The sequence below is a fragment of the Mus caroli genome, chromosome 10 (genome assembly GCF_900094665.2).
Source record: "Mus caroli chromosome 10, CAROLI_EIJ_v1.1, whole genome shotgun sequence".
NCBI classification, from domain to species: Eukaryota; Metazoa; Chordata; class Mammalia; order Rodentia; family Muridae; genus Mus; species Mus caroli.
The window spans coordinates 36,038,531-36,055,462 of NC_034579.1; the positions used below are offsets into that span (position 1 = coordinate 36,038,531).

General features: G+C 46.3%; 1 protein-coding gene and 1 pseudogene across 2 annotated transcripts in view; one reads left to right on the forward strand and one right to left on the reverse strand.

The window, feature by feature from the left end:
• Positions 1–305: 305 nt before the first annotated feature.
• On the reverse strand, positions 306–4,831 carry LOC110303520 (annotated as a pseudogene). The gene is made up of 2 exons (XR_002378926.2): positions 4,722–4,831; positions 306–1,218 (listed from the first exon to the last, which is right to left on the reverse strand). The product of XR_002378926.2 is annotated as a fragile X mental retardation syndrome-related protein 1 pseudogene (transcript).
• Positions 4,832–4,871: 40 nt separating this feature from the next.
• Slc22a16 (solute carrier family 22 member 16) overlaps positions 4,872–16,932 on the forward strand; it is a 34,429-nt gene continuing 22,368 nt past the window's right edge. The window contains exons 1-3 of the mRNA XM_021174548.1: positions 4,872–5,015; positions 8,224–8,703; positions 15,790–15,907. Of these exons, the coding sequence (XP_021030207.1) occupies positions 4,963–5,015; positions 8,224–8,703; positions 15,790–15,907 (651 nt within the window). The 5' untranslated portion in view covers positions 4,872–4,962. The remainder of the gene's footprint in view (positions 5,016–8,223; positions 8,704–15,789; positions 15,908–16,932) is intronic.

Consider the following 16,932-nt stretch of genomic DNA (forward strand, 5'->3'; position numbering starts at 1 on the left):
TATTTTAGACTGCTTCATTCTAGTTTTCCTCAGGTGAAGAAGTGGTTGCATATTATTAAAAATGTAACAAAAGCAGCTAATGCTTTCATAAAGAGTATTAAGTTAGGGACCCGCCCCACCCACCTCCCCACATCTCTGCCATATTTTGAAAACAAAATAACATATCCTATAGCCAGCAACTTTTTTTTTAATGTTACGTACACTATTCTCAAGGCACATCTGATGACATATTTTTAACACAGTAGGTGTCAAAGTATGTTTCACATATGATTTCTTCAGGATCCCTCTGCTTTCTGAACTCCAAATGGAGGAACTGAAAGTGCGATGTAAGACTGGCGATCCGTATTCTATCTTTGGCAAGCTTGTACAAGCACTATTGTAACTGTAATGTAAAAGAACTGTAAACTAGAAACTTCCTTCAGTTATGAAACACCATTCAGGACTGCTGCTTCTTGAGTGCTGTCTTCTTTTAAGGTCTTAGTCTTTTCTTCTCCCGGAGTACTCGGTAGCTTAGGAATTTCATCGCCAGGAGCGCTAGTTGGACCATTTATTGCCTTTTCTGAAGGACCATGCTCTTCAATCACATCTTTTGCCTGTCCCATTTTCATTAACTGAGGCTGCATCAGATTCAGTCATTCCATCCATCAGAACTGCATCTTCATCAGTCCTTCGTCTACGAGACAGTCTACGATGGTTAGTACTTGTGGTGAGATTCGCTGGCGTCAGTGTCTGCAGTCTGATCTGATTCTGTATTATCAAGTAAGCTGTATGGATTGCTGCCAGGATCTTTGAGCACAGAACTGATGGAGGATTTGCCACCACGTGGTCCACCACAACCTCATCCCCCAGAAACACTTCTGCCTCTTCCTCCTGCTTCAGCATCTCCTGCTGTCTCACTGATGTCGAGTCTCTCGATCATCTTCTCCTGCCAATGACCAATCACTCAGCTCGTCTTTATGCTCAGATTCTGTTTCGGAGGGGTTAGATAGCTCAGAATTTGTACCATAACTGGAGGTGAAGTTAGGGCACTGACGACCTCTGCCTCTTCCACTGTAAGACCTAGAACCAATCTGCCGCAGCTGCTCATCAATCTGCAGATGTCCCTTTCTTAGTTGTCCCACTTCCCTTAAGCAAGCAGTGTGATACTGTAGAAGAACGTACACATTTCCTATACTTTCTTTAGTCTCTCGGCAACTCCTAACTCTGTCTCCCTTTCCCCTGTCTAATCACAGGTCTCCTGCTGCCCTAATGTAATTGCACAGGGAAAATCCTGCAACAAAGGACTGCCACATAAAACCAGATATGCTGAATCTAATAGAAGAGCAAGTGGGGAAGAGCCTCGAATACTTGGGCATGGGGGGAAAACTTCCTGAATAGCATCTGCTTTAAGAGCAACAATCAACAAATGTGACCTCATAAAATTGAAAAGCTTCTGTAAAGCCAAGGACACTGTCAGTAGGAAAAAAAATGGCAATCTACAGATTGGGAAAAGATCTTTCCTAACCCTACATCCTACAGAGGGCTAATATCCAAAATGTACAAAGAACTCAAGAAGGTAGACTCCAGGGCTGGTGAGATGGCTCAGCCCTGTTCTTCTGCTCTTTTGAAGGTCCTGAGTTCAAATCCCAGCAACCACATGGTGACTCACAAACACCTGTAATGAGATCTGACGCCCTCTTCTGGTGTGCCTGAAGACAGCTACAGTGTACTTGTGTATAATAATAAATAAATCGTTGGGCTGGATTGAGCAGGGACTGGGCGAACGGAATTGACAGGAGTGAGCGGGGCCAACTGGAGCGAGCAGAGGTCGGCCCTAAATTCAATTCTCAACAACCACACGAAGGCTCACAACCATCTGTACAGCTACAGTGTACTTACATACATACAATAAATAAATACATCTTAAAAAAAAAAAAAAACGAGTGTAGACTCCAGGGAATCCAATAGCTCTATTAAAAAGTGAAGTACAGAGCTAAATAGAGAATTCTCAACTGAGGAATCTCAAATGGCTGAGAAGCACTTAAACAATTGTTCAACATTCTTAGTCATGAGGGAAATGCAAATCAAAACGATCCTGAGATTCCACCTTGCACCAGTCAGAATGGCTAAGATCAAAAACTCAGGTGACAGCAGATTCTGGCAAGGATGTGGTGAAAGAAGAACACTCCTCCATTGTTAGTGGGATTGCAAGCTGGTACACCCACCCTGGAAATCAGTCTGGCAGTTCCTGAGAAAATTGGAAATAGTTCTACCTGAGGACCCAGCTATACCATTCCTGGGCATATACCCAAGAGATGTTCCAACATATATCAGGGACACATGCTCCACTATGTTCATAGCAGCCTTACTCATAATAGCCAGAAGCTGGAAAGAACCCAAATGTCCCTCAACAGAAGAATGGAGACAGAAAATGTGGTACATATACACAATGGAGTACTAAGCAAAGATTAAAAACAATGACTACATGAAATTCACAGGCAAATGGATGGAACTGAGTGAGGTAATACAGGCACAAAAGAACACACATAGTATGCACTCACTGAGAAGTGAATATTAGCCCAAAAGCTCACACTGCCCAGGACCATATGGATATGGAGTGTTGAAGGAAGAAAGCCCATGCTTTAGTCCTGCATGAAGAAGTGAACAGGATGATTGTGGGAGGTGGAGGGAGAGAGGACCTGGGAGGGAGAGAGGACAGGAAGGAAATAAGGGGGCAGGATCAGGAACCTGAGGAGATGTGAGAGAGGCACAGAGGGTCAGGAAATTGAACAAAAATATGTGTCAGGGGGCATAAGGAACTGGGGGGTAGCCACTGGAGTCATCCCAGGACCCAAGGGGATTGACTTTAGCTGAAATGTGCATAGAAGGGGGAAATAGAACCTGTTGAGACCACCTCCAGTAGATAGGCAATGACCCCTGGTCAAGGGATGGGGTCACTCATCCATCTCAAAAATTTTAACCCAGAAATGTTCCTGTCCAAAGGAAGAGCAGGGACAAAAAAAAAAAAAAAGAAAAAAAAATGGAGCAGAGACTGAAGAAGGCCCAACCAGGGACTGCCCCACCTGGAGATCTATCATGTCTTCAGACACCAAACCAGACACTATTGCCGTGGTCAAGAGGCACTTGCTGACAGGAACTTAGTGAGGTGTTTACTGGGGAGGTCTGGCCAGCAACTGACAAATGCAGGTGTGGATGCTTGGAGCCAACCATCAGACTGAGCTCAGAGAACCTGGTGGGGGAGCTGGAGGAAGGACTGGAGGGGGAATTGCAACTCCATTGGAAAAACAGTATAGACTGGCCTGACCACCCAGTTCTTCCAGAGACTACACCATCAACCAAGGAGTGTACCTGGAGGGATACTTGGCTCCAGATACAAATGTAGCAGAGGATGGCCTTGCCTGACAGCAACGGGAGGGGAGGCCCTTGGTTTTGGGGAGGTTTGATGCCCCAGCATCGGGGAATGCTGGAGTGGTGGAGCAGGAGAGTGTGGGTGAGTGGGGGAGCACTCTCATACAGGCAAGGGGGAGGAGGAGGGCAGAGGTGGGATGGGGGGTTGGTGGAGAGGTAACCAGGAAGTGGGATATCATTTGACATGTAAGTGAATGGAATAATTAAAAAAAAAGAGCGGAGATAGTGATGGAGAAGTGTGCAGAAGAGTCAGAGAGGGAGCGAGGGAAGATGGGGGGAGGGGAGTGGGAGAGGGAGAGAGGAAAGGAGAGAGGAAGGAGAGGGAGAGATGAGAGGAGAGGGGAGGAGAGAGGGGAAGAGAGGGGGAGATATTCTAAGAGGCAGAGGTCAGGGAAGACCTTGTCAAAAGCAGCATCTTCTGGGTGTGGCAAGACCATCGTACTCAGCAACTCAACTGCGGCTGTGATTCCTGTACAAGACCTGCTTAAGATCAAGCTAGTAAACGTTTCAGTATGCTGTGGGCGGAGTTCATCAGTTTAGAGCCCTGACTGAGGAGTGAGGGAGAGTTTTTGACCTCTGGGAAGGCTGATTACTACCCATGGGCAGTGCAAATTTGACTAGTGTTTTTTTTGTTTCTTTGTGTGTGTGTGTGGGGGGGCACTAATTGGATAAATTAGAGGTGGATGGGGAGGTGGACCTGGAGGAATTAGGGGGAGGAGAAGGGGGTGAATATGATCAGAATACATTTCATGCATATATAAAATTCTCAATTAATAAAAAAGGTATATTTTTAAAGAAGTGCTGTTTGAAGAAGAAGGAAAGCATGGGGGTGGGCAGAGAAATATACTGTGACAAAGTTCCTTTTCTTTTGAAATCGTGTATGTGTTATGTCTGAATTCGCGCTCCTAAGTGCGGTGCCTGTGGAGGCCAGAGTTGGAGGATGAGAGGTGGGCGCAGCAGGCAGAGGCAGGAAGCTCCTGGGTTGGACCAGGCCACCTCGGCTACATAGCTAGACACTATCACAAAACGAAACAAAACAACATAGATACATAAATAGACCTACAACCTCCCCCCCCGCACCCCCCCCCCCGGGTCCATCTCCACTCCATGAAACAATAACAAAATCATTCCTGATTCCACCTCAGGTCGGCTGAATCTCTGGGAGTGGAATAATAAATGTGTACTTAAAACCCACCACACAGTGGATTCCTAAGCATGAAGGTTTAGGGAGCAAAGGCGTGTCCTGCTGAAGACTGGGTGCTTTTGAAGTCCCCAGACCAAGCCAGGGGCTCTGCATTTCCTAAACTTCCTACAAGTGTTGACGCCTCCCTGGGTCGTGGGTTCGTGGTGGAGAGTGTGGGAAAGCATCCAGCAGGAGTTGAGGCACGTGCGATGGAGCAGCAGGATGTGTCTCACGTGACATCCCTGAGACGCTTGGGCTGCTGGGAAGGAAGGAGGGAGGCCTCCCCAGCAGGGGCACCCCAGACCACAGGCGGGCGAGGCGGGTGGGGTGCGGTGCTCCAAGTCCAGGGCGCTCAGCACTGCTACCTGGACATGGAGTCCTGCAACGTGGAGCTGATTTTTGACCACATAGGACACTTCGGCAGGTAGGGAGACAAAACAGGACATGGAGCCAGAGTCGGGTGGCACGTGATCGGGGCGCTGAGGTGTCTGTTTCTGTCGGTTGGGATAGGTTCCACAGCTTCTCAACCCCCTATTTGACCAATGCATGCACAAATCTGGCCAACAACCCATGGCCTGGCTTGTCCTTTTGTCCACTGGCCACAGGAGGCGCTGGACTTTGTTTGGACTTGGCAGGTGCAGGCAGTATTCGCACCCCTTCGGGTCAGTTGGGACTTGGTGTCTGGACCACCAACCGGGGGGAAAAAACAGGATTGGAAGGCACGGTCCCAGGTATAGAAAAACTGCCAGCCCAACCGTGTTCTTTTCCAGTGTCCAGGACGAATACCTATATGTACGCTAGTGTGCTTTCCCTTTGGGCCTGGCAGGTTTTCCTGGCTGATGGTTAGCCTTTGCTTTCATATAGATACCCAACGTATGCATGCATCCCTTAATTTCATGCTCACTGCAAAAGGCCCGTTGGAGTCCTTGTCTGAATGCCTGGGAAATGGAGGCAGTGTGGTCATAGCAGACCCATAGCAGACTAACGTGGGGGTGAAGGATCAGCTTTCACATAGGAACTATAATGGGCCTGAATGTTTCTTTTACCACCTCCCCATCTGAAAAACTGGGCTAAATTCAATGTACCTTAGATGCTTACAAATAACTGTAGAAATACATGCTGCAGTTAGAAGTGATCCACATATGTAGTCCTAGTTCTGGGAAGGTGACAGAAAGCTCCTGGCCAGCCTAAGCTATATAGGAAGATACCACTTAAAAAAGGGGGGGCTGGGGGCTGGAGAGATGGCTCAGGGGTTAAGAGCACTGGTTGCTCTTCCAGAAGACCTAGGCTCAATTCCCAGCACCCACACAGCAGCTCACAAACGTCTGTAACTCAGATCTCAGGGGATCCAACATGCATGGGTACAGACTCACATGGATACCCGTTCACATAAAAAATAAAGGTTAAAAAATATTTAAAAAGGTTAAAAAAAAAAAAAGAAAAGAAACAATAAAAAGAAAAGGTTACCCGAGGTTTCTACAGACACTCACCTACATGGCAGATGTTACGTAATAATGTCTCATTTTCTCCTTGTGTTCAAGGAGAAAGCAATCATAGAAGTTAGTGTTTAGTTACTGTTTGAGGTTAGAAACCACTCAATAGCCAGGCATGGTGTCTGGTACTTATAATCCCAGCCCTTGGGAGATGGAGGCAGGAGACTGCTGAGTGCTTGAGGCCAGCCTGGCCTCCACAGTGAGTCCTAGGCCAATCTGGATTCCAGCAGAAGACAGTTGGGAATGGAATCTGTACCACTGGGTTACTCAGGCACCATGCAGGGTGGTGCTGCTATCCCTAGGCTTGCTCTGGTTCTCCGAGTCCCCATGAGGGGGGTGAGCTGGGTGAGTGGGGTGAGCGGGGTGCAGGGGGTGGACCTGGGGAGCAGCTTGCAGGAGGGAAGGGCCAAATGCTCCCAGCAGAAAGTGAGGTCATTCTGATAGATACCACCTCCTGTTTTCTCCCTCTGTTCTAGTCGGTCCTTCTGTTGATTTTGAGTTAACTTTATTTTGTGTGTGAATATGCATGTGTTTGCATGTGCACACACACATGGGCATGTGGAAGCCAGAAGTCAGCTGTTGGGTGTCCTCCTGGGTTGCTCTCCATTTTATTATTTTAAAATTTTAATTAAACTTATTTATATGTATATGTGCATGTGTGCGTGTGTGTGTGTGTGTGTGTGTGTGTGTGTGTGTGTATGTACAACAAGGCCAGAGTGGCTGTCATATTCCTCTGGAGCTTGAGTTAATGGCATTTGCTAGCTCTCTGATGTAGGTAGTGGGACAGAGAACTCTGGTCTTTTTGTATGTCAGTAAGTGCTCTTAACCATCTCTCCATCTCTCCAGCTCCTCCTTCATACTTTTCAAGTCAGGGTCTCTCACAGAATCTGGAGCTCACTCAGAGGCTAGGCATGGCAGTACAGCCTTAGGGATCCTCGGTTCACCCCGCCACACTGATAATACCGGTACCTGCTGGCTCACCTGGCTTACCAAATGGGAGCTGGGGACCTGAGCTCAGGTCCTTGTGCTTGTGCGGCAGGTGTGGCAGGAATGGCTTTATTTGGCTTCCATATCTTGCTTGGGTCATAGTCCACTGAGGGAAACCAAAAACTCAAGGCCGGAACCCAGAGACAGGAACTGAATTGGAGCAGAGCCCATGGAGGGGTGCCGCTCCTGGCTTGCTCTTCCATGGCTTGCTCAACCTGCTTTCTTATATGGCCCCAAGACCACCTGCCCAGGGGTGGCAATGCCTACAATGAATGGGGCTCTCCCCTATCAGTCAAGTTAAGAAAACTCACCATAGACAAGCCTACAGCAGGCCAAAATGATGACATTTTCTCAGTTGAGATTTCATTTTTCCAAGTGACTCACACTTGACTGTATACTGCAGCTCTTTGAGTAAAAACTTAATACCACTGGATTCTGCATCTCCCAGGCTGTTAGTGTGTGCTGCCTGTAACTTTAACCAATTGCCCACTGACAAACAGCTAGGCTCTTACTGTTTTGCAGTTAGAGGCCCAGAGGCCACTGTGTTACAAGACATCAAAATATTTTCTTGTCAAGGATTTGGAAGAACAGGCAAACTTGCCGCTGACTTTGGGTCACACCGAGAGCAGCTGGTTTTATTACCTTCAAGGGGAAATGGTGACACTTGGTGCTCAATTGCTTGTTGAAAAGTAGAGATAGTCTCATGTTCGGCTTGAAAAAAAAATAGTAAATATGACGTTTTCTTAGGTTAAATTGGCTTTCTGACGACTTCCTTGCTGGGCAAAGGTTGTTTGCTCAATAAACTTGAACTAGCTTGCGACCCTGTATGCTGGAATGACTTAATGGGCATGGAGCTAGAACTTAGTGAATGTACTTGAAAACACACACACACACACACACACACACACACACACGAGAGAGAGAGAGAGAGACAGAGAGACAGACAGAGAGACACACACACACACAGAGACAGACAGAGAGAGAGAGAGAGAGAGAGAGAAGCACCTGTAATTATTTCTGTATTTACCTATCTATATGCATATACGTATACTAAGGTCAATCTTTTGGAAGCCCATCATATTTACCTGTGTCCTTTCCCCATTGATAGGCCAGCAATAGTAACTAGCTCCCCCCCCTCTTTTTTTTTTATAGGTTCCAGATAGTCCTGTATCTGATATGTGCCTACCAGAGCCTCTCTTGTGGTATCCACTATCTGTCTTCTGTGTTCCTGTCAATTATCCCTGAGCATGCGTGCAAGCCCCCAGGCATGGTGCGGAAGGCTGTTTTCCACAACGTATCTGCTTGGAGGTTGGAGGACATATTGGCTCTGAGGTCACCAGAGCACAAAGATCACATCATGGTGGAGCTGCAGGATGGGGAGATCTGGGAACTCACGAGATGTAGCAGGACTTGGAGGGAGAACGTGTCACGTTTGGGCTACGAGTACAGTGGTTATAAGCATGACAGTCCTTGTTCCGATGGCTACGTCTATGATCAGAGCAAATGGAGGAGTTCTGTGGTGAGAAATTTCAACCTGGTCTGTGATCAGAAATGGTATGCAAGAATGATCCAGCCCTTGATTATATTTGGCGTGATGCTGGGATCAATTACTTTTAGCTACCTTTCTGACAGGTAAAATTGCAATATTTAGCCCTGTTGCATGGCGTAGGATTCAACTTTCTGTCTGGGTTTCCTGGAGGGCAGAACACCATGTCCAAAGGCCTAGTTATTTTCATACTTCCTGTCTAACGGGTACCCTCCTGCTGATCCATCAGTTAGGCACGCAGAGTAACACAGTGAAAAGATGACCGACTGAGCAGCCCACCTGGCCTTTGATGCCGCCTGTGCTGCCGATTAGCTGTGCTTGCTGGGAAAACAGACTCATCTGTTTTGGAATGCTAGTTGCCCCACAAAAATCATTCATCCTGAAGCCTTCTTGAAAAGAGTAATACAGAAGAAACCACTTTGAACATATAGCCACTAGATGGGTAGTGATTGTTTCTATAATTTTTTTCTTGCAATAGACTTGATTTTAAAGACAGGTGGCCTTAGGCCATATTATCTATAAAATGAAAATCTGATTAACTGACTTGTCACAGTCTCTTTGTACTGCCATAGCAAGAATGCCACATACTGGTACGTTATATACAATAGGAATTTATTTCTCACTTCCAAGACCTGAGGGGTCAGCAGGACTCATAGCTGCTGAGGTCTGCTCTCTGGTTCTAGAAGGTGTGTTATTGCTGAGGCCTCCTATGAGGAGTACAATGTCCTTACACAGACAAAGAGAAGGGGGTGGGGCTGGAGAATTCTCCTGTCAATCTTGAGCCCTATGATAAGGGTGTAATTCCATTCAGAAGGCGGGGAGTCCTCATGACATGATCATCTTGGGCATTTTGAAGATTGTATTTCAACATTCATTTTGGAGTGCAGACCACCACGCACATCACAGAACAGCCATATTTTAAAGCATTCACATTAAAGTAAACGGAGAACTCTAAAATAGAGAAACCTTTATTGTGGAGCAGACACGGACCACTCTTTTAAGTGACTGCTAAAACAGAGAGAGAAACGTGTTTAGTCTTCACAGCTGTGAGTTTTACAAGCATGTTTTGGGCACTGGCGACTCAAAGACAGTAAGCTTAGATCAGAAACCCTTGTCTCTAGGAGACAGCTGTGAAATATGTCTGCAAAGAAATGGCAGGTTTTTGTCGTGGCAGGGCCTTTATGTACTGCATCGTGAACGCTCATAGATGTTCTTTTTATCTGGCAGAGGGGTGCACAAATGATTATCTAGGCACTTTTTGTTGAGATGCGCTCAGTGCTCGATGCCAAAATGCAACATATTGAAATACCTTTTTCTCTGCACACCGAATGCTCAGAAACCTGGAACAGAGAACAAAAGATGCTAACTCAAAGCAAACTGAGTTCCTTTGCATCTGGTGGGTTTGAGGAAGGTTGGAATGTCAGGAAAGAAGACTGGGGAAAGGAAACGAGTAACCAGATATAGAAGTCAGGCCAGTGCTGGTTTCATCTGAGGAGCTGTGGGCGGTATGGTGGTGTGAGGTGAGAAAGGCCAGTTGAATTGAATGGTGTAAGCAGTTTAGGGTTGATGGAAAGCCGGGAAGGTGGACAGGGAGAGATGAAGATGCATCTTGGAGGCGTTTCAAAACTAATGCGATAGAGTGAAGAGTGTGCAGGGAGCGGGGGGGGGGGGGGGGGGGGGGGGCTGGTGTGCTTTTGTGTGTGCCAGTGTGTGTGTGTGTGTGTGTGTGTCAGGGCAGAGGGGGCTTATGACTTCATGATAGGGGGTTTGGGAAACTTGTCAGGAATGTCAGGAATGGCAGACTGGGTCTTTTTGGGGGCCCTTTGTACTTGGAGGCTTTCCCAGTGGGTGTGGTTGGAGGAAGAGGGAGGAAGTAGAATTTGTTGGGCCATGTGGGGAAAGGGGACAAGCTGGGTGACTAAGGCTGGGAGACATGTAGACTTGTAGAAGGTGTGTGTGCGCATGTGCATGCATGTCATCTACTTGTTACATCTGTGGAGGAAGAAAATGCAGGGTGGCCGAAGACCCATTTGTCCACGACACGTTATTATTGAGGGTGGATGAGGCTGAAGCTGTAAGGAAGGAGCTAGACAGGAAAGAGAGAGAGAGAGAGAGAGAGAGAGAGAGAGAGAGAGAGAGAGAGAGAGAGCGAGCCAGGTACATTAAGGTCTTGGAGGAAGTGGGAGGATGCAGGCTGTGCAGAAAAGTGGTCAGGACAGGGAAGTGAGGGGTTTCCTCTTTGATGGCCTGTGGTCATTCAGAGGTGCTGTTCTCCTGAAGAGAGTGAAGACATTGGTGTGGCAGAAGGGCCTCACCAGCAATAGCTAAAATAGTGTCTGGTGGTGTTCATGTCTCAGATAGGATGGGGTAACATCATGGGTGTGGCCAGCAGTCCCCACTGATGTGTATGGAAGCTGAGAAGCCTAAGGAAGACTATGCAGGAGAGGTTAGGCCAACTTGATATAAGCTAGAATTATCTGAAAAGAAAGAACCTCAATTTAGAAATGCCTTCATAAGGTATTTATGGGACATTTTCTATGGGTCTATGGGACATTTTCTTAATGATGGACTGCAGAGAACCCAGCCCATGGGGTGTAGTGCTATCCTTGGTCATGTGGTCCTGGGCCCAATAAGAAAGCAGGCTGAGCAATGCATAGAGAAAGTCAGTAAGCAGCACCCCTCCATGGCCTCTACCTCAGCTCCTGCCTCCAGGTTCCTGCCCTGCTTGAGCTCCTGTCCTGGTTTCCTGTGATGATGAACTGTGATGTTCAGTACAAACCAGATTAACCCTTTCCTTCCTTGCTTTCTCATCGTGGCGTTTAATTGAATCAGTAGAAACCCTGACCAAGACAAGTTGGTAGCAGGGTTGTGGGATATGACTGTGAGCCACTTGCCCATGCTGTTTCAGGGAGGATTATGGAAGGACCTTGGAACTTTGTGCAAGAGAAGTCATTGACTGTTCAGTGCTTGGAGAGCTGTTCGGTCGGAGCTTGGAAGGTCAGAATGTTGAGGGTAATGCAGCCGATGGAAGCGGGGCTTGTGAAGTTTAAAGACTGTGTTGGAATTCACAACAGAGAAATCTCACATGGAGAAGAAGCACTTAAAGAAATGTTCAAAGTCCTTAATCATCAGGGAAATTCAAATCAAAACGATTCTGTGTTGTGGTAATTCTCCACCCAAATATGCTCCGGCAACGAAAACACAACTCCATTAATATGAATACAAGCTGTGCGCCTAGATTGGGCAGATCTACCACTACACTACCATCTTCCCCATCTATGAGACCCCTTAGAACTTGTGGTTTCTCCAGGCCATGTGCTTCTGCTCCGCTTTCCTTCCACCTCTTCCTCTGTGTCCTCTTCCTCTCCCTTCTTCTCTCTCTCCTTTCAGTTCCACCTTCCCTTTTCCTGCCCAATCCCTGGCTCTAGCCTTTATTTTACAAATTAAGGTGGGAAGCAGGTTTACAGGAAATCACCTGAGTGCTGACTCATTCCTTGTTCGAATTCCTTCCCCCAGAACTGAATTAGCATTAAATTACAAATAGCCCCAGAGCTATCCCAACATCCCTGAGATTCCACCTCATTCCAATCGGAATGGCTAAGATCAAAACCTCAGGTGATAACACTTGTTGGTGAAGATGTGGAGAAAGAGGAACACTCCTCCATTGTTGGTGGGATTGCAAGCTGGTACAAGCACTCTGGAAATCGATCCGGAAGTTCCTCAGAAAATTTGAAATAGATCTACCCGAAGATCCAGCTATACCACTCTTGGGCATATACCCAAAAGATGCCCCACCATATCACGAGGACACATGCTCCACCATGTTCATAGCTGCCTTATCTGTGATAGCCAGAAGCTAGAAACAACCCAGATGTCTCACAACAAAAGAATGGATACAGAAAATGTGGTTCATTTATACAATGGAATACTATTCAGCTATTAAGAACAAGGAGATCATGAGTTTAGTAGGGAAATGGATGGAACTAGAAAATATCATCCTGAGTGAAATAACTCACTCAAAAGGACATACATGATATGTACTCATTAATAAGTGGATATTAGCCCCCCAAAAAAATACAGAATACCCAGGATACAATCCACAGAACTCAAGAAGTTTAACAAGCAGAAGGGCCCAAGAGAGGATGCTTCAATCCCACTTGAGAGTGAGAAGAAAATAATCACAGGAGGCAGAGGAAGGGAGGGACCTGGGTTGGAGAGGGGAGTGGGAGAGGAAAGGAGAACATGATTAGGTGGGGGTGGGGGGCAGGAGAGAAGCCCTGAGGGCCAGCTGAATGAATGGAAACAGGCAACCTGTAGGGGGAGGGCCCCCCTCTAGAATGTACCAGAGACCTGGGAGGTGAGAGACTCTCAGGTCTCAAAGGGAGGGACCTTAGATGAAATGTCCTATAGTGGGGGAGAGGGAACTCACAGAGCCCACCTCCAGTAGAAAGACAGGGCATCAAGTGGAGGGGTGGAGATGCCATCCCACGGTCAAAAACTCTGACCCAGAATTGTAGACTGAGGGAAAGGAGGTCCAGTGACAGGCCCAAATTGGGATCCATCTCAGGAGGAGGCTCCAAAGCCTGACACTGTTACTAATGTTGTGGTGTGCTTATAGACAGGAGCCTAACAGGACTGTCTTCTGAGAGGCCCAACAATAGCTGACCAAGACAGATGTAGATACTCATACCCAACCATTGAACTGAAGTAGGGGACTCCTGTGATTGAATTTGGGGAAGGCCGGAAAAAGCTGAGGAGGAGGGTGGGAGGGAGGGTGGGGGTGGGGAACGCAGAGGCAAACTGTCTGTACACAACACTGAGGTCTCTCTAGTATCAGTAATTCCAGGGTTACAACGGAGCAAACCATGGGGAGCAAGGCAGTAAGCAGCACCACACCATGGCCTCTGCATCTGCTCCTGCCTCCAGGTTCCTGACTTCTTTTGGTGGTGAACAGTGCTGTGGTTCACATTGGCATACGTTAAATAAACCCTTTCCTGCCCAACTTGCTTTTTAGTCATGGTGTTCCATCACAGCGATAGCAATCCTAACGAAGACAAAGAATGTAGCCATGATAGTTTTTCATGACAAGTCCCTATGTGTTTGTATTTCCTTTTTGGCCCCAAGTAAACCTCCTGGCTAGAATCCATCCATCCATATTTATATCTATCTCCTTAAAACAATTTGTCAAAGGTCACTCACAGGGGGAAATATATTTTCTTCCTTCCTTCCTTCCTTCCTTCCTTCCTTCCTTCCTTCCTTTCTTTCTTTCTTAAGATTTATTTATTTATTTTATATATGTGAGTACACTGTAGCTGTACAGATGGTTGTGAGCCTTTATGTGGTTGTCGGGAATTGAATTTTTAGAACCTCTGCTTCCTCTGGTCAACCCTGCTCGCTTGGGTCGGTGCTCGCTCAGTCCCTGCTCACTCCAGCCCAAAGATTTAGTTATTATTTTACATAAGTACACTATAGTTGTCTTCTGACACACCAGAAGATGGTGTCAGATCTCATTATGGATGGTTGTGACCCACCATGTGGTTCCTGGGATTTGAACTCAGGACCTTTGGAAGAGCAGTCAGTGCTCTTACCCGCTGAGACATCTTGCCAGCCTGGAAATATATTTTCAAATTATATATATATCAAGGATTTTGTATCCAAAATATACATAACTCTCTTTTGGGGGTGGTAGTGGTGAGAGAGGGTCTCTCTACATAGCCCTTCTGTTCTAGAATTTATTATGTAGACTAAGTTGGCTTTGAACTCACAAAGATCTGCATGCCTCTGCCTCCCAGTTACTGGGATTAAAGGTATGTGCCACACTACACTTGGAAAATATCCATAACTCTTAAAATTAAACATTAAAAAAAAACAAGAAAATTAATTTAAAAGCACACAAGAGATCGATAGTTCTCTAAGAACAAGTATGGGTTGCCACAGACACCTGAAAAGGTTTCCAACATCACAAATCATTAGAAAAATGTAACTTAGGGCCATGGTGAGGGAGTAATTCTTACTCATCAATATGGCTACAGGTAACTCGAAGGTACCGGTGAGGATGTGGAGAAACTGTGACTCTCATTGCTAATGAGGTGGTAGAACCAGGGAAGCCATCTTGGATAACACTCTGGCAAAAAAAAAAAAAAAATCAGAATGAATAAACCTAGGAGAGTTGAAAACAAGTTCTCACAAAATCCTGTTTACAAATGCTCACAGCAGCACTAAGAGAAGCCAAGTATATGCTTACTGAAAAAAAAAAAAAACCCAGAGGAATATTACTCAGCCATGAAAAAGGAGTCCTGCTGTGACAGGTGAATCATGAGAACATGCTGCCACGTAGAAGATGGCAGACATCAGGCCTTTTGTTGTTTACTCCACTTATCTGAAATTTCCCAAACAGGCAAATGAGAGAGAAAATGGCTTGGTGATTTCCAGAAGCGAGGAGGACAGGAAGTGGGGAATAAGTGTCTCCTGAGGTCTGTTCTTCTAGGGAGTTGATATATAGGTCTCAGAATAAGACAGAAACTGTGGTTACACAATCCTGTGAATCTACTAAAAGCCACCAAAGGGTTTAGCTGGGCAGGCTTTGTTTTAAAGCATTTGAATCATATGAAAATGGTGGGAATGCTATTTGATTTTGTTTTCCCCAGAGAAGGCCTTCCCTCAATAATGATACTGCTTGTGAGTCGAAGGTAGCAAGAAGTCTGTTTGGTTTTGAAAGATTTATTTATTTTTACTTTATGTGTGTGACTGTTTTGCCTACATGTATATACCATGTACATGCCTGGTGCCCACAGAGGCCAGAAGAGGGTGTCAGATCCCCTGAAACTGGGGTTGCAGGCAGCTGTGAGCCACCATCTGCGTTCTGGGAAAGGAATCCAGTTTCTGCAAGAGCAGCTGGTGCTCTGAACCAGGGAGCCATCTCTCAGGCCCGCCTTCTCTCCCCCTCAGTCCTAAGGGGATGGTCCAGTGCTTTGTGCACATATTCGCAGTTTAGCCAGAGGCCCGCCACACTGAAGGGATGTCTCCTGAAGATGGGTGTTAACTCAGGATACACATGAATATCTGAAATCAAATACACAATGTCGATATTGTTTGTTGCTTATGAACTGGACGAGCGAGCCACTTCAACAGTGGCAGCCACCCCGGAGTTTCCCTCTGTCCTCCTTTTCCAGATTCGGAAGGCGAATGGCCCTGTGGTGCACGAGCATCGGCGTGTTCTTCTTTGGAATAGCATCCCTCTTTATATTTGATTATCTCAGCTTCATGATCACACGCTTTTTCCTTGTGATGGTGAGTTGAACGTATTGCATGCTAAATTTAACTCTTTTAGTTTAGTTTTGGTTTGGTTTTTGATTGTTTAGACTCTACCGAAAGAGACCATGGGCTGACCAACCTTTGTCCACTGCAGAAGGCTTTCTGTGCCTATTAGTACCCGTGCTTAATAAAATGAAATTAAAGTGAAAAGATTGCTGCTTACTAATCTTTTGTTTGATTCTGTCTGGTGCATGGCCTATATCCTGTAGCTAGGAAAGCATTCTTTTATTCTCGAGTGAGTGATTTTATCAGTCCAGTTGGAACCTGTATGCACACACCTGACAGGTAAAGGGTACTGTTAAACTCATTATATAATGACTTTGCAGAATGAGGAGACAGAAAGCTTGTGTGGGTTACAGAGCGCAGGAGAGAGCCCTGGACAGGAGTGGGTGTGAATACCAGCTTTGCTCACTTGGAGCACAGGTTAGCCCCTTTGAGCCACAGTTTATAGTCTACAAACTTGAGACAACCGCACCTGTCTGGACAGGTGGGATGGAGTGAGAGCTCCCATAGTGACAGAAACTCTCACAGAGCAACATCAATGAAAGCAATACCTACACACCTTCTCTTTTGTTCAGTGCAGGAGCCAAGCAGAGGGAATGGTGCCGCCTACTTTTAGGCTGGGTCTTCCCACATCAGTGAGCATAATCAAGACATAATCAACAGGCATCTGGGCAAGCCAACCTGTTCTAGAACGTCCCTTTTTGAGACTCTTCCCAAGTGACCTGAGACCCCATTAAGTTTACAATTATGCCGCAGACCCTCTGGGTCCCTGTGTCTGTGTGGAACGGGGTCTCTCTACGCGGGTGGGCAAAGTGTGGATGAGTGACAAACAGGCACACACAGGAGAGTTTGTGTGTAGAATCTGAATGTAATTTTACAATTCGAGCTTCAGACTTTTTATACAGAAGACAATAAAGAAGTTGGGTGACATACCCGCAAGGTACAAATGAGGTAACCGGATGCTTAATGATTCTTACACAGAACAGAGGAATGAAAAC